General features: G+C 45.2%; 2 protein-coding genes and 1 long non-coding RNA gene across 11 annotated transcripts in view; 1 reads left to right on the top strand and 2 right to left on the bottom strand.

Moving 5' to 3' along the window:
• Nucleotides 1-6,189, top strand: part of mtmr1a (myotubularin related protein 1a) — a 10,163-nt gene extending 3,974 nt beyond the window's left edge. For all 7 annotated transcript variants that reach the window (XM_061032107.1, XM_061032103.1, XM_061032105.1 and 4 more), the window contains 13 exons: nucleotides 328-426; nucleotides 680-763; nucleotides 1,070-1,219; nucleotides 1,441-1,629; nucleotides 1,905-2,090; nucleotides 2,169-2,327; nucleotides 2,407-2,454; nucleotides 3,048-3,140; nucleotides 3,220-3,333; nucleotides 3,426-3,469; nucleotides 3,573-3,705; nucleotides 4,241-4,504; nucleotides 4,752-6,189. In XM_061032107.1, coding sequence (XP_060888090.1) covers nucleotides 328-426; nucleotides 680-763; nucleotides 1,070-1,219; nucleotides 1,441-1,629; nucleotides 1,905-2,090; nucleotides 2,169-2,327; nucleotides 2,407-2,454; nucleotides 3,048-3,140; nucleotides 3,220-3,333; nucleotides 3,426-3,469; nucleotides 3,573-3,705; nucleotides 4,241-4,411 — 1,470 coding nt within the window. In that variant the 3' untranslated portion in view covers nucleotides 4,412-4,504; nucleotides 4,752-6,189. The remainder of the gene's footprint in view (nucleotides 1-327; nucleotides 427-679; nucleotides 764-1,069; nucleotides 1,220-1,440; nucleotides 1,630-1,904; nucleotides 2,091-2,168; nucleotides 2,328-2,406; nucleotides 2,455-3,047; nucleotides 3,141-3,219; nucleotides 3,334-3,425; nucleotides 3,470-3,572; nucleotides 3,706-4,240; nucleotides 4,505-4,751) is intronic.
• A 1,034-nt stretch (nucleotides 6,190-7,223) lies between these two features.
• The window catches only part of LOC132959009 (uncharacterized), a 22,597-nt gene continuing 14,915 nt past the window's right edge, over nucleotides 7,224-14,905 (bottom strand). The window contains exon 2 of the long non-coding RNA XR_009666858.1: nucleotides 7,224-12,463. This is a non-coding gene — a long non-coding RNA (uncharacterized LOC132959009). The remainder of the gene's footprint in view (nucleotides 12,464-14,905) is intronic.
• cd99l2 (CD99 molecule-like 2) overlaps nucleotides 7,224-14,905 on the bottom strand; it is a 16,284-nt gene continuing 8,602 nt past the window's right edge. For 2 of the 3 annotated variants that reach the window (XM_061032111.1, XM_061032110.1), the window contains one exon: nucleotides 7,224-14,791. In XM_061032111.1, coding sequence (XP_060888094.1) covers nucleotides 14,730-14,791 — 62 coding nt within the window. In that variant the 3' untranslated portion in view covers nucleotides 7,224-14,729. The remainder of the gene's footprint in view (nucleotides 14,792-14,905) is intronic. The other variant, XR_009666857.1, reaches the window with a different exon arrangement.

Raw genomic sequence — 14,905 nt, 5'->3', positions numbered from 1 at the left:
CAGCAGTTAACCTAACAAGCATGTCTTTGGACTGTGGGAGGAAGACGGAGTACCCGGAGAGAACCCACACATGCACGGGGAGAACATGCAGACTCCACACAGAGAGGCTCCTGACAGACGGGGATTCAAACCAGGAACCTCCTCGCTGTGAGGGGAGAACGTGAACAATAATTTGAATAAGTGTCCTCATGAGGTCTTCCATCTGTGATTTATTCACCCACACAGAGAAAGTATTTGTAGCAGACTGAATCTGAGGACGTTGGAGGATCATGGGAGTCATGAAGGAGACCAAATAATGATTTGTCTGTGATGTTTTGAATGCTTCAGGACATGAGGAGTCCGAGGTTCGCCTATAAGACGGAGGAGGACCATCCAGACGTGGTGGAGCTGATCTCCAAACACGCTTTCCCCCTCTCTCATAACCTGGTCAGTTTGTCTCTCCATGTCTTATTAATGCTGACAACACATTCATGGACTCTGTTCATCAACGCCTCTATGTTCTATAACTCTGGTGCTTGTTTCTGATATCAGTCAGAGATCGTAGTACATTTAGTGTCCACCAGAGGGCCCCGGTCCTCTCTTTTTTGAGCAGCAGAGAACAGGACACACACACACACACACACACACACACACACACACACACACACTAAAATAAAATCTTTGTGTCCTCGTCTGTCAGCCTCTGTTCGCCTTCCTCTACAAAGAACTGTTTCCTGTGGACGGCTGGAAGGTCTACGACCCCGCAGCAGAGTACAGACGACAGGTAAACACACAAACACACCTGATGATGTCACTCTGCAACACCACAAACATTCACCTGATGATGTCACTCTGACATCAGTTTCTATGAATACACTTTAGATTTAGTGTAATTTTTCTATCTAAAATAAATCTGTTTATAAGGTCTAATGAGCTGGGAGTGTTACATTTATTCAATCATTCAACATATGAATTCATCGTGTAAACATCGACCTCAGCAAAGAGTCTCTGAATGAAGTCACAAACATCAACATGAAGCAGACCTGGGACCCCCATCAGCCTGCAGTCACTCTGTGTGTGTTTGTTTCAGGGTCTCCCCAACGAGAGCTGGACCATCAGTAAAGTGAACAGCAGCTACGAGCTGTGTGACACCTACCCCTCCACCCTCGTCATCCCCACCAATATCAGCGATGATGACATCAGACGAGTCGCTGCCTTCAGAGTCAAACACAGGATACCGGTCAGTCGTCGTTCCCCCCCCCCCGGATCTCCTCTGGATCTATGCCTCCTGACTCCGCCTCCCTCTTTAACCCTTACAACCCTCTCACAGACGTAACATTTCAGCCCTAACCCTAACCCAGTTTTCTCAAACAGCTGCTCCCTCCAGATGGGAGTATAGCGTGTTCTAGGGACTATTTCCTGCCGCGGATGAATCCTAATGGGGTTGTGCTCCTCCTGCAGGTCTTGTCGTGGATCCACCCGGAGACTCAGGCCACCATCGTGCGCTGCAGCCAGCCATTAGTCGGCCCATCAGACCGCCGCTGTAAAGAGGATGAACGCTTCCTGCAGATCATCATGGACGCCAACGCTCAGTCGCACAAACTCAGCATCTTCGACGCCCGGCAGGGCAGCGTGGCGCTCACCAACAAGGTCAGTGAATGACACTTCCCTGTGCCTCTTTGTTTCCTGTCAACAGCGTCTGTCAACAAGTAGTTTAAAGACGTGAACCTACAAGAGGTTAGACATCACACCGACGCGACCACAGCAGATCTTTGTTTACAGGACTCCTCGCTGTGTAGACCGCCATCATGGCTGACAGACTGTAGGACTTTAAACGGCGTCTGCTCTCTGACTGCAGGAGGTCATGAGCTGCTTCATCCTGTTTCAATTCATCTCAAATATACTCACTCCTCCCCCTCGTGCAGGCGAAGGACGGCGGCTTCGAGAGCGAGAGTTTCTACACGAACGTAGAGCTGAACTTCTTAGAGATCCCGAACATCCACGTGATCCGAGAGTCTCTGAGGAAGGTGAAGGACGCCGTTTACCCGACCATCGACGAAGCTCACTGGCACTCCAACATCCACCAGACGCACTGGCTCGAGTACATCCGGGTAAAAGAACCACTTCCTGTTCCTTTACCACAGTAGATTAGACTTGTCTCTGATTACCCGTGTTCCTGTGCGCTGTAGCTGCTGCTAGCCGGAGCGGCCAAGGTGGCAGATAAGCTGGAGTCGGGGAAGACGTCGGTGGTGGTTCACTGCAGCGACGGCTGGGACAGGACAGCTCAGCTCACCTCTCTGAGCATGCTCATGTTGGACAGCTTCTACCGCACGCTGCCAGGGTTTCAGGTGGGTTAGAGCCCCTACAGGAAGACCTCCATACTGCACTCTTCTTCTATGCTATCTGACAGAGTGTTTGTGTCTGCAGGTGCTGCTGGAGAAGGAGTGGATCAGCTTCGGACACAAGTTCTCCGCTGTAAGACGAACACAGAGAAATCAGGAAATCAAACGTTAATAAACAAATGTCATTAGTGTAACTGAGCTGAATATTAAATTCACTCGTCTGTGACGCTGCGTCACCTGAGCGTAAAGGAGCCAGACGCCATGCTGGAGGGGGCCCACCTCTCCACAGGTGCTGCTAATGAATGTTAAAGAGTGGGAGTCTTAACTAAGCTCCGCCCTCATCACGTCTTTGTACGTTCATATTGATTGGTGTAATATCGGTGTCCCAGTCTGTGAGGTCACATTGAAGCACGGCACAGCAGGAGCTCCACATTCACACACACACACACACACACACACACACACACACACTCACACACTTCATCCCCCCATTACACCTCCACCACATTCGGACTGAAGGAGAAACGTCACGGCTTGAAACTGCGGTCTGAACAGAGCTACTGTGTTGACACTCTGTGTGTGTGTGTGTGTGTGTGTGTGTGTGTGTGTGTGTGTGTGTGTGTGTGTGTGTGTGTGTGTGTGTGTGTGTGTGTGTGTGTGTGTGTGTGTGTGTGTGTGTGTGTGTGTGTGTGTGTGTGTGTGTGTGTGTGTGTGTGTGTGTTTCAGCGTGTGGGTCACGGGGATGAGAATCACGCGAACTCTGAGCGCTCGCCGCTCTTCGTCCAGTTCATCGACTGTGTGTGGCAGATGACTCGGCAGGTACGTTCACCTCCTTTTATCTTCCATTCAAACATTCATGACCTGTCACTCATAGTCCCCTCGTGTCCTGTGACTACAGTTCCCAGCAGCCTTTGAGTTTAACGAGCTGTTCCTGATCACCGTGCTGGATCACCTGTACAGCTGTCTGTTTGGTACATTCCTCTATAACAGCGAGCAGGAGAGGGCGGCCAAGGTACGAACCATTCTGATGATAACATGGGGAGGGGGAAGGGGGGGTGAGACGAGACGGCAGGTTTAACTGTTAAGCTCTCTTCTTCTGTGCAGGAGGTCCAGACCCGCACAGTGTCCCTGTGGTCCTACATTAACAGGTAACTCATAGTTCAATCTATAAATGCTGATATGACAGAAAGGAGTCAGTGAGGAGGAGTAACTGGACTGTGTCTCCCCCCCATCCCCCCCCACCCCCCACAGTCAAAAGGAGGACTTCACTAACCCGTTCTACGTGGACTATCAGAACCACGTCCTGTACCCGATGGTGTCCTCCAGACATCTGGAGCTGTGGAGCAGCTACTACGCTCGCTGGAACCCTCGCATGAGACCACAGGTAGGACCCCCACATGAGGCCCCAGGTAGAACCCCCACATGAGACCACAGGTAGAACCCCCACATGAGGCCCCAGGTAGAATCCCCACAAGAGGCCCCAGGTAGAACCCCCGCATGAGACCACAGGTAGAACCCCCGCATGAGACCACAGGTAGAACCCCCGCATGAGACCACAGGTAGGACCCCCACATGAGGCCCCAGGTAGAACCCCCACATGAGGCCCCAGGTAGAATCCCCACAAGAGGCCCCAGGTAGAACCCCCGCATGAGGCCACAGGTAGGACCCCGGCATGAGACCACAGGTAGAACCCCCACATGAGACCACAGGTAGAACCCCCACATGAGGCCCCAGGTAGAACCCCCGCATGAGGCCACAGGTAGGACCCCTGCATGAGACCACAGGTAGAACCCCCACATGAAGCCACATGTAGAACCCCTGCATGAAGTCAAAGGTAGAACCCCCGCAGGAGAACACATGTAGAACCCCCATATGACCTTTAAAAGGTGTGTGTGTGTGTGTGTGTGTGTGTGTTTCAGGTGCCGGTGCATCAGAGCCTGAAGGAGCTTCTTACCCTCCGGGCAGAGCTACAGAGGAGGGTGGAGGAGCTGCAGAGAGAGGCCTCTTCTTCACACTCCCTGTCCTCCTCCTCCTCACACTCCCCCTCCCCCACACACACCACAGGGACACCTGTGCACTCCGCTGTCTGACACACACACACACACACACACACACACACACACACACACACACACACACACACACACACACACACACACACAAAGCTTAATCATAGACTGCGTTTAAGAAGTAGACAAAGCCAAACATAAAGCCTTACACATGCATTCTTTCTAACGTCCAGCAGGGTGAGGAGCATTTCAGATGCACCTTTCTAACAGAGCTGATAAACTGACAGGAAATTACCATCTTTGGGAAGGTGGGAGGAGCTGGTGAGGGGCGAGGGTTTTTTCCCCTTAATGGCGACTTCCAAAATGCAAAACGTAAAGCTTTGTGACATCACGGTGGCCACGCCCACTTCTTCTATTCAGTCTATGATATTTAAACAGGTTATAACAGTGTTTACCACCAGAGGGCGCTCTCTCTGGTTTTATATAAACTTTGTTCACATATTTCTAGTGAAGTTAAAATATTTGAAGACATTTTAAAGTCTTAAGAAGCAGCAGCCCGATTTGACCTGCAGCCACCTGTGATTATTATTTATAACAGACAGCTCACCTGTGCTGCCACTTTGACACACCTTTAGATCTAACGTGTCGATGTTGTTGTTTTAATGGAGGATAGTTTAATAGTGTCTGTCTCAGGGACGTGTTACAATCTGCATGTTTTATACTCACTGACAAGTTATTTCATCTCTTTATTTCCTCCCGTCTCTCCTGTGTCTCTCCTGTGTCTCACCTGTGTCTCTCCCGTGTCTCACCTGTGTCTCACCTGTGTCTCTTCTGTGTCTCTCCTGTGTCTCTCCTGTGTCTCTCCCGTGTCTCTTCTGTGTCTCTCCTGTGTCTCTCCTGTGTCTCACCTGTGTCTCTCCCGTGTCTCACCTGTGACTCACCTGCGTCTCTTCTGTGTCTCACCTGCGTCTCACCTGTGTCTCTTCTGTGTCTCACCTGCGTCTCACCTGTGTCTCTCCCGTGTCTCACCTGTGTCTGTCCTGTTTCTCACCTCCTCACCCTGACACAGGTGTGCTATCTCACTGTGACTCTGCCCTTTCTCTTCATGTTTACTGATACATGACTGTGATATGTTTTTTTTCACCTCCTCGTCGTTGCCTTTTCATTCCACTTCTTCTTCTTCTCTGTTTTTAAACGTTGATAATCCGTGTCCGTCAGGTTGTGACTGAAGGTCTCGGTGTTCGTGAAGCTGTGAGGACGTTCCCTTTTAAATCCTAATAAATTTAACAATCAGAGAGTCTAAAATATTAAATACAACTCAAAGTTTATCTTTTATAATGGGATGTAATAAATGTTGTTTAATGGAAGATTTTAAAGATGGCGTCTGAAATGATCGTCTGTCAGAACCAGACTGTAATCCGGATCAGAACAACCCAGATTCAAAATCCTGGATCAGGATCTGCTGATCCGGTTCACTCTGAAAGAGACTGAACTGTGTCCACAGGGGGACGCTCACAGCTGCTTTAAATTAATGATTTCATGATTACTTCATCTGCTCGGTCGTCATGGAGATCTAACAACAGTCATTATAAACAAAGTTTCACTTACAAATGTTTTACTGACCTTTAGTTTCCGGTGATCTGGACTCTGCTGAGATCCTCCAGATATTTCAGATCAAACACAAACTGGACGTCTGATTCAAACTTACTTAGAGTCTGTCTTTGTTTGGACCAATCAGACATCAGGATGTCATCAGCTGACTCTGAAACATCTGTTCCTGATGATGAACTTGATCTTCCTTGTGTTGTCCTGCTTTAGTTCAGTGTTTTTTACAGTGTAATATTAATTCACTCTGACTCGGTGATGTGATTCGTTCATTTACTCTGATCCTCACCGTCTGACTTCCTGTGTGTCTGTAAATAACAAACTGCAAAAAACTCAAACCTTATCAAGTTAAAACGTATCCTCGGGCACACTTTGAATCTCGTGTAACGTTTCAGATTTCTGTTTGGATGGGTTTTTTTTTTTACCTTTCAGGACCTTCAGTGTTTCCTGAACTTCAGATTATGAATCAACATGTTAAGATTTGTCTCTTTAGACTTAGAGCTGATGTTTTGGTGTTTGTGCTCTCAAACTCTAAAATGCCCCGCCCCTTCTTATAAACTGTGAAATCAGCAACCTCCAGTGTTAAAAAAGTGTAAAGTGTAAGTGTAAAATTCTGCAGTTCCTCGAATGTCCACTAGAGGCTGACTGCAGAAGCACAGGAAGTCACATACACACCCATTCAAAAAAGCCTGTTTTTACAGCAGAGATTAACATGTTTACAGCCTGGTTCAAAAAACCTAATAGGTCTGATTAGTTCATGTCTCGATCGACACGCACTGTACGGGGGGGGTGAATGTTTTGATGACTCATCAGTTTTGATTTGATGAAGGATAAGAGTTATTCACAATAAGGCGTGTAGCTCATCTGATTGACAGGCGGGCGCGGTGTAACAGTTTGTCAGGAGGCTTAAAACCCGCCTCAGCTCCAGCTCTCAGCCTGTCGTTAGGTGAGCTGAAAGTTAGACTGAGACAGCATTTCCAGCATGGAGACCGCCATCGATGGGACTCCAGCGCCCCCTGCAGGAACAGACGGGTGACGTCACTTTCAAACAAATTTACAGTGTGTTTGTCTGATGAAGGTCTAGTACCAACACATTGCCATTGAGTGTTTTGTTTGATATCTTAAATAAGACGTTTTTCTGGAGCTGTCAGCTGAACGTGAGCTTGAACCATCATCCAATCAGAAAAATTCACTTGATAAGATTTTAGTTTTTGCGGTGAAACCTTCCAAGGAGCCATAATCTCTTCTCACATTCCACCTAAACAATAAAAACAGAAGAATTCAAAGCTTGTCTTTTCAAGTTATTTTATTGGTTCATATTAGTAACAAGTATCGTTAACATGTTTCCAGAGAGTGATATATAAGTCATAATAATAATACAGAGAGCAGAGATCACTATGATTACCTCCAGCAGAGAAAACTGTCCAACATTCAGTAGTCAGAAAGAGTGTCAATACAGAATGTAGAGAAAAGCATGCATCAACTAGTGAGTGAGGACAGGATACTGTGGGACCACATCAAGATGTGTATGTGTTGTATGCAGCTCTGCAGAGCTCCCTGCAGAGCCACACCTCAGACAGCTAGCTCCCTGCAGGGCCACACCTCAGACAGCTAGCTCCCTGCAGGGCCACACCTCAGACAGTTAGCTCACACAGATCACATGCTTCAAGGTCTGAGCTGGCTGTCTGACACAGTGACAGGAGGTCAGGGGTCATGTGAACACATCCACCAAAGCAGAAGTCAGGCACAGCTGTCTGACTTCGAACTAAAAGTCCCATAAAGAGTCTGGAGACACTTTAAAAACATGCTAACAGGCTAAATATCATCGACAGCTAGCCGCTTTTGTAGCTGATTGTTAGATGACTTACAGATACGACTGTTAACCCGCAAGTGATTGGTGACATAACTTTGTCCACCCCCACTTCTTAAAGTCTGTGACGTGCTGATTAATCTTCGGGTAAACAACGCCAAATTGGTTCACTGTAGTTACTGACTGGAGCTATAGCCCCATCTAGTGGCGGATGGCAGCGTTACAGTTTAGACAACATTTAACCAGCATTGTCGACTCACTTTAATAAAACAAGTTTAACTGACCAGTTAATCTGGTTCCCACGTCTGCAGGTCACAATCTTTAATTGTTGTGTCAACTGATTGTGCACATGGCGTGCAGAATGTAAGGTTACCCCTATAGATCAATCGTGGGCCAATCAAAAACGTTTTTAGAATTTAGGGGTGGGTCTAATGGTAAAGAATATTGTGAATCTGCTCTCACATCAGCAATAAACGAACTGACCTCTAGTTCAAGGAGAATATAAATATTAAGTTTTAGCTTCTAATGATGTCATGCCGAGGAATTTGGCGTTGGCTAACTAGCCCAGAAAGCTGCTGCTGCACAATCACTGTGTCGGCAGACAGTTTGGTCTTTGCTCTTTGAAAAAACCTTTTTTGGGGTAATCTGACAAACTCACGTTTACCAAATTGGGTTGGCAGATATCAGCTGCCACTGATTGTACTGTGTGAAAAAGCGATCAGGAGTCTCATTGTTTGGTTAGCCTTGAGCACGCTCAGTAAAATGCCACAAACCTTTATGGGACCTAAAACTTGTCAAGTGACACCGCTGTTGCTTTTTAAACCTTTCACGCTCCCAAAACCCAGACCAATGGCGTAAACCGTCACCACAAGAGAATCTAGCATCTCAAGCCCTTTACAGAACATGTCAGCAATCTACAGGTACACAAACACCTGGACACACCTGCACAGTTCTGTATGGTCAGGTTAGCATGTACCAGGATGAGTTTCCACAGTGAATCTGAGAGCAGCATAAACATCCAAAGTGTCACCAGTAAGTGACACAGTGTGTTTCTAAGTGGTTATTGTACAGGTGAGTCTTTCTAAGATATCCGGTGCACTTGTTCATCTGTTCCTGGACGTAAAAACATTCTAACGCTTTACGTTTATCCATCAGGTGTTCATCCAAACATCAAACTTATTCATATGTGCCAAACACATTCAGATTTAAGGCCTAATTTACTCCTTGTCCTTACAAACAGATATCCAATCCAAATACAAAAAGGCAAAGTCAATCTCCATCGATGCAACATCTTTGGTGAATTTTTATTTTTGCTACAAGCCAAAGGTTTTTGCTGGATATTTAATACATTCATTAAACTGAAAGGTTTGTAATTAGTGTTTGATTTGTGTGAAGTTCAGCTCACAGACTGAGCTCGACCACACGCCCACACCTTTCACTCCACCAGTTCCTCCAACAAACCCGTCTAGAGGAGCTGAAAGTCGTGGGTGGCGCTCCAGCTCAGGTGCAGCTACAGGTGAACAATGGGTACTGTGGTCGCCCTCTGTGGGACGGTGCAGTTATAAGGCAAAGAGAGGAGCACCTTGAAAGTACAGCTGACAGGGCAAGGGTTTTCATGCAGAACTCTTAAAAGGTGAGCAGATCCTCTCGTCACTCCAACCTCTCATCGTCCCGAATTCTCAGACACGAGTCCAGTTCAAACAGCGGCTCGACAAGACGTTGGGTTACTCAAAGAAGAACAGTCTTTGATTTCAGCTTCTCCAGAAGTTTCCTTCTGTGGTTGTTGAGACTGAACACCATTGGTCACTTTTGCCAAGTACAGAATGATGTTTCAGGGTTTACAACTGATCTCTGAGGGGCTGGTTTCAAAAAGATCTATCAGACTGATCATTCCAAAACTCAAAGAGTTTTGACACATTACACTGGGTATCTGATTTTAAGTTTGCACACTTGTAAAAGTGTGATTGAGCGGCCTTTATAGCTGGAATTGTACGTTGGAAAATCCAGCGCGATGCATCCAGTCTGAGTTTGCTAACAAATATGAAGATGCCATTGATATATGTCTAAAGTAGACGCTTCAGTGTAAACATGAAAAAGCGGTAAGCAGTGGTCCAAACCAGACAATCAGTCAGAACAGGTCAACTTTTTCTGCTATAAATTCAGGCAAATATCAATCTAGGGAACATGCAAATGGAACGGCATGCAGTTTTCCTTTGCAGCTTGCATACTAGCGAGCTAAAGGGAAAGACTTTGTAGCTCTTGTGTTTGACTCGAATCAGTGCATAGTCTATAATCCATCCGCTACTCAGGTAGACAGGAGGGAACAGGATCTGTGGAACCAGCCTCTGAGATCAGTACTGTAAGACGACTGACTGACAGCTGGAGCTTTTGAGGACTTTGAGAGGAGGAGTGGCAAAAAGGATCATGGGTAGAAGCGGTTGCTTTTCCAAGGCAACATAGAGGAGACCAGGGGGTGGTATTCAAGTAGGACTGTGCAGCATGTTGTCTTTTGATAGGCCCTGAACACCATTTACAGCTCATACAACACATACTCCTCCCTCAGTATCTGCGACAACACGCGACAACAAGAGATTAAACTCAATCAACCAACGAGCAAAGATCCAGAATCATTCACAGGTTCACTCTGCAGATACAGACTGATCTGTCACACTACTCAATACCAATGGTGGTGTTTGGTTTGCATCCCACAATGAAAGTGCTGAATACTGCAACAATCCTGTCACGTGATGCTTCCTAAACTATCGTTGCTCTTCACATCTAAGAGAAGCCTGAGCCCTCTGGTGTTCAGTGTTTTTTTTAAAGAGGAATCAGAGTTCAAGGCAACAACAGGGCAGAGTCCAATTATCACCAAAGATCCAGCCATGTTTCAAGAGAAAAACTGCAGGTACAAGCCCCGGCAGAAACCACATCATGGAGGGCGAGAATCGTTTATAGGGCCGGAGGTCATAACTGGAATAGGGAAACTTGTCAGATGAAGTTCACACCTTTCCTGTAACTACCTTCCAACATACATGACATCCATCCATTTTCTTCTGCCTATCCAGGGTAGAGTCACAGATGTCTCTCTCCTCAGCAATGTTTCCAGCTACAGTAGAATAATTGGAATTGGAAGTGTTTCCAGGCCAGATGGGATATATAATCTCCCCCGGGGGGAAGTCTACCCTGGGGGCTCCTCCCAGTTGGACAAAAACCTCCAGAGGGAGGCGTCCAGGAGGATCCTGTTCTGATGCCTGAAAATCCTTAACTGGCCCCTTCCCATATGAAGGAGCAGCGGCTCTACTCTGGGCTCCTCTCGGATGTCTGAACTCCTTACCCTCTCTCTAGTGCCCATTTCAGCTGCTTGTACCCGTCATCTCACTCTTTTGATAGCTTTCCAAAGCTGTGACTACAGGTGAGGGTTGTAACATAGATCAGCTGGTAAATGGATGCCTCTTTACAACAACAGCACATGCATTACTACTGGATCATTGCATAACACGCCATGTTCATTGCAGAATCCTTTGAGTCTGCTACATGGAGTTGTGGAGTAGTGCCATAAACGACAGACAGACATGATATCAGACAATAACGAACACAGTGAATGATTTCAGAATCAGCCCAGGTCTCCAAATCAAAGCTTTCTCACTCAGGATCATCAAGACTCCACGAGTCCAACCGGCTGTACGGCACAAGCTCACTCAACAGGAAGCTCTAGCTATCTACAAAAAGGTAAGCAAAGTTTTTAGCAAAAGTCAAGTCAGTTACAAAGTGTAAAAAGAGCGAGTGAAGAGTGTAAACACACACACACACACTAAAGAGTAAAGATTAATATGGAGCATATTGATGCTCTGCTAACAGTACAAACACAGAACTGCTCACGACAATATGTACAACCAACAACTCTCCAAAAGTTATGACACTATTCAACATCCTACAGCTAACGGCGGCTAACGTCATCTACACAGCTAAAGCACAGGTCTACATCTTTAAAACGGTTATAATCTCAAACAGGATCGTCTGTATGGCAACGATTCACACACCGCACAACTCTTCTCCTTTCACCAACGCCTCACCTTCACACTCGCTAAGTTTGGTTCGGTTGGCTGTGCAGGAAATTTTGCACAGAATTTTGAAGATTGCACGAACATCCAAATGTAATCTTTTTCAAGGATTAAATGGAATTTACTGACAAATTCCAAAATCCAAGTTTTTAAAGTGCATGTTTTTAATTCACTCATAAAAAATTGTTTAATGTCAGCGCGTCATTGGGCGAGTAATCAGGTCAAAGGTACCCTGTGGAGTTTATCGCTACATGACCACGATGGAGAAACATATTACAGCGTGACGTTATTGTTAGCATCTCGTGCATGTTTGAAACATTTCTGCTACTGTCAACATGCTGTTCCACTGATAGCCAGTAGGTGGCAGTAAAACACTAAGAATCTTACAATGTCCTGGGACAGCTAGCTAACAAATGTAGTTCCTGGACCGATGTTTTGAAGCCTCGAGTTTGGAACTTTCTCCATCAATATCTGGTTTCTTGGTTTTCTGTTTCTTTAGGACTCCAGGGGAAGCTGGAAGGAATGAGGGTTTAGCAAATGCTTCGTTATCAAACTTTAGATTATTCATACGAATTACAAAGCTTTATCATCATTTAACTGATGTGAAACTCGACAACAAATCTGGTCAATTTCCAGGCTGTAACATGTTTATTTCTCCTGTATCGACATTTTAACATTGGGCTCTATGGGTATTGACTCACTGCAGGACGCAGCCTCTAGTGGACACTGGAGGAATTGCAGTTTGGCACTTCTTGGCCTGAACTTTGTTACTATTTCTTGACCAGAAAACTCCACAGGATATCTTTAAATTATTGTCTTTAGCTATTTTGATTTGTGCTTTAGCTTCAGTAAAGAAGTTAGTTTTTATTATTTTTAAGCTCATAGTGAAGGAGTCATTAATACTGCCACCCTGGGATAAAGTTAAATTCAAAGTTCTTCTGTACACACTGGCAACTCAATGCTAACACAACAAAGCAAAGTAGGAATAAAATTAGCTAGAATTATCTGTAAGTCACATTTCAAACATGTTCTGCCTCGAGCCTCGACCGCCTGCTTTTCTGAAAGAACCAATTACTGTCGCTTCACGGACAGAAAAAGTCAAACTGATTAAGCTAGCTTAATTTTTATGCTACATCAAGTGTTCAGAGTCTTCCTTGGAATCACATCTTATTCTGAGGATTACACGGCAGAAATGTTCTTCTGAATTTTTTTAATCCTTTTTTCACTTTTATCTGGCGTTAAACCGCTCAACCTTTCCCAAAGACAACGGGTAACTTTAAAAAACCAAACCTGTCAGGCTTCCTTCATTAGGCATCATCTTCAAATACTAGCTGCAAAACAGAATCTACTCTATAATGTTTTTTTAAATATCAGATTATTTACACTATAAAAAGTCACAGGTTGTAAGTAGACAGAAATGTTCAGAAGCCTTGTGTTTGTTCACTGCAAAAAGATCAAAATGTGAATAAGGCAACTTTGTACATGAAGATACGAGGACTACGGAGCAGAACTAATGATGTACCTGTACCATGATGTAAACAGTAGTTACCTGTTGTAACCCCCCTTCTATGAGTTAATCTACCACCTGGTTATGGACTCTACGGGCCAACAATGGAGCCCCTTTAAGGGCCACACATGTGGGTCAACATGGGACTGAACTTAAACTACGGCTGATGATGACCTCCTCAGAAAAATAATGTACAAAATTAAACAGAAATGTCACATTTTAGAGGTTTCAGGGAAAAGTCAGATATTTCACAAGGTTAATGCAGACCCTCAATACAAACCTGCAAATTTACCCAATCCCTGAAAATTCACCAAATCCCTGCACCTCTTTTTGCCACCTTGCATTTTTGGCCAATCGTTCCAACTTTTCAGCAGAATCAACCAATGGGAAAGCATTGTAATGGGCGTGTGCTGAGGTGAACTAATTTGTCAACTCCTGACAATGTACTTGGGTCTCATGGATTTTTTTACATGTTAAGTTTGGCATCTTGACACAGAGAATGACCAGAAGTAATGTCAGAGGACAAACAGCTAAAAAAGAAAACATTAAAACTTGCATTGCAACTTTAAAAAAAAAGCTGCTGTGGAATCAGGTATTTAAATCACAGAAGACGCCCAGAGGGTCCGATATCATGATCAGCTGCTCCGAGACTCCGAAGAGAAATCTGAGGAATTAACGGATCTCTCAGTCTGTTCTTATTTCATCGAGCATCAAAAAGAAACTTGAAGGGTTCATTTAAGTGTCACAAAGGTTCAACTTAGAGATATCGCTGATTCAAAATCACAACTCCTTCAAATAAACCCAAAGATAAAAACAGAGGTTGTGTTTCAGAGATCAGCTCCTACAAGATCGTCTCAGAATCTGCTTTCTGCTAATCTCATCAACGTCGTCAAATCCAATTAATCAGCGAATTAGTCCTGATCAACTCGCCAACAGGAGCTGAGAGGATTCTCTCTCTCTCTCTCTCTCTCTCTCTCTGTCTCTCCAAAACAAACACAGTTCATCACATTTTTTCCAGTCTTTGAACCTCGGTGTGTCTGGAACTAAATGCTACATCAAAGCTCCGGCTAACGGTAGACGACACGCTAACCAGCTCTGTGAGTGGTGTTCGAACAGGAAACAATAAATTACTATTTACACAAACGTTTGGCAACGGTTCCATACACAGTCGGCCATGTTTAGAGCTGAGGAGGAAAATCTGTTCACATTCAGCTCAGAGGACTACAAATCCCATCATCCTCTGTAGCTCAGAGTTGCAGGATTTACACAGACGTGATACAGGATTAAATTAATATACTGTATCATGTCAGTGTGTGTGTGGGTGTGTGTATATTTGTGTGTGTGTGTGCGTGTGTGTGTTTGTGTTTGTGTGTGTAGGTGTGTGTGTGTGTGTAGGTGTGTGTGTGTGTGTGTGTGTTAGACGGGGTTCTCCTCAGTGGGGGGCTCAGCGTTGGCCGGCTCCAGGAGAGTCTGCTGGACTGTTGAGATACAAAAAGCAGCAGTTAAAAAAGACCTCTTCAGGTATTATTATTATTACAGGTGTGAGAATATGATTTTTTTCTTATCAATCCATTCAAATCAACACCTCAGTT

The sequence above is a fragment of the Labrus mixtus genome, chromosome 23 (assembly GCF_963584025.1).
Source record: "Labrus mixtus chromosome 23, fLabMix1.1, whole genome shotgun sequence".
In the NCBI taxonomy this organism is placed as follows: Eukaryota; Metazoa; Chordata; class Actinopteri; order Labriformes; family Labridae; genus Labrus; species Labrus mixtus.
This window is presented reverse-complemented; position numbering and strand designations above follow the sequence as displayed.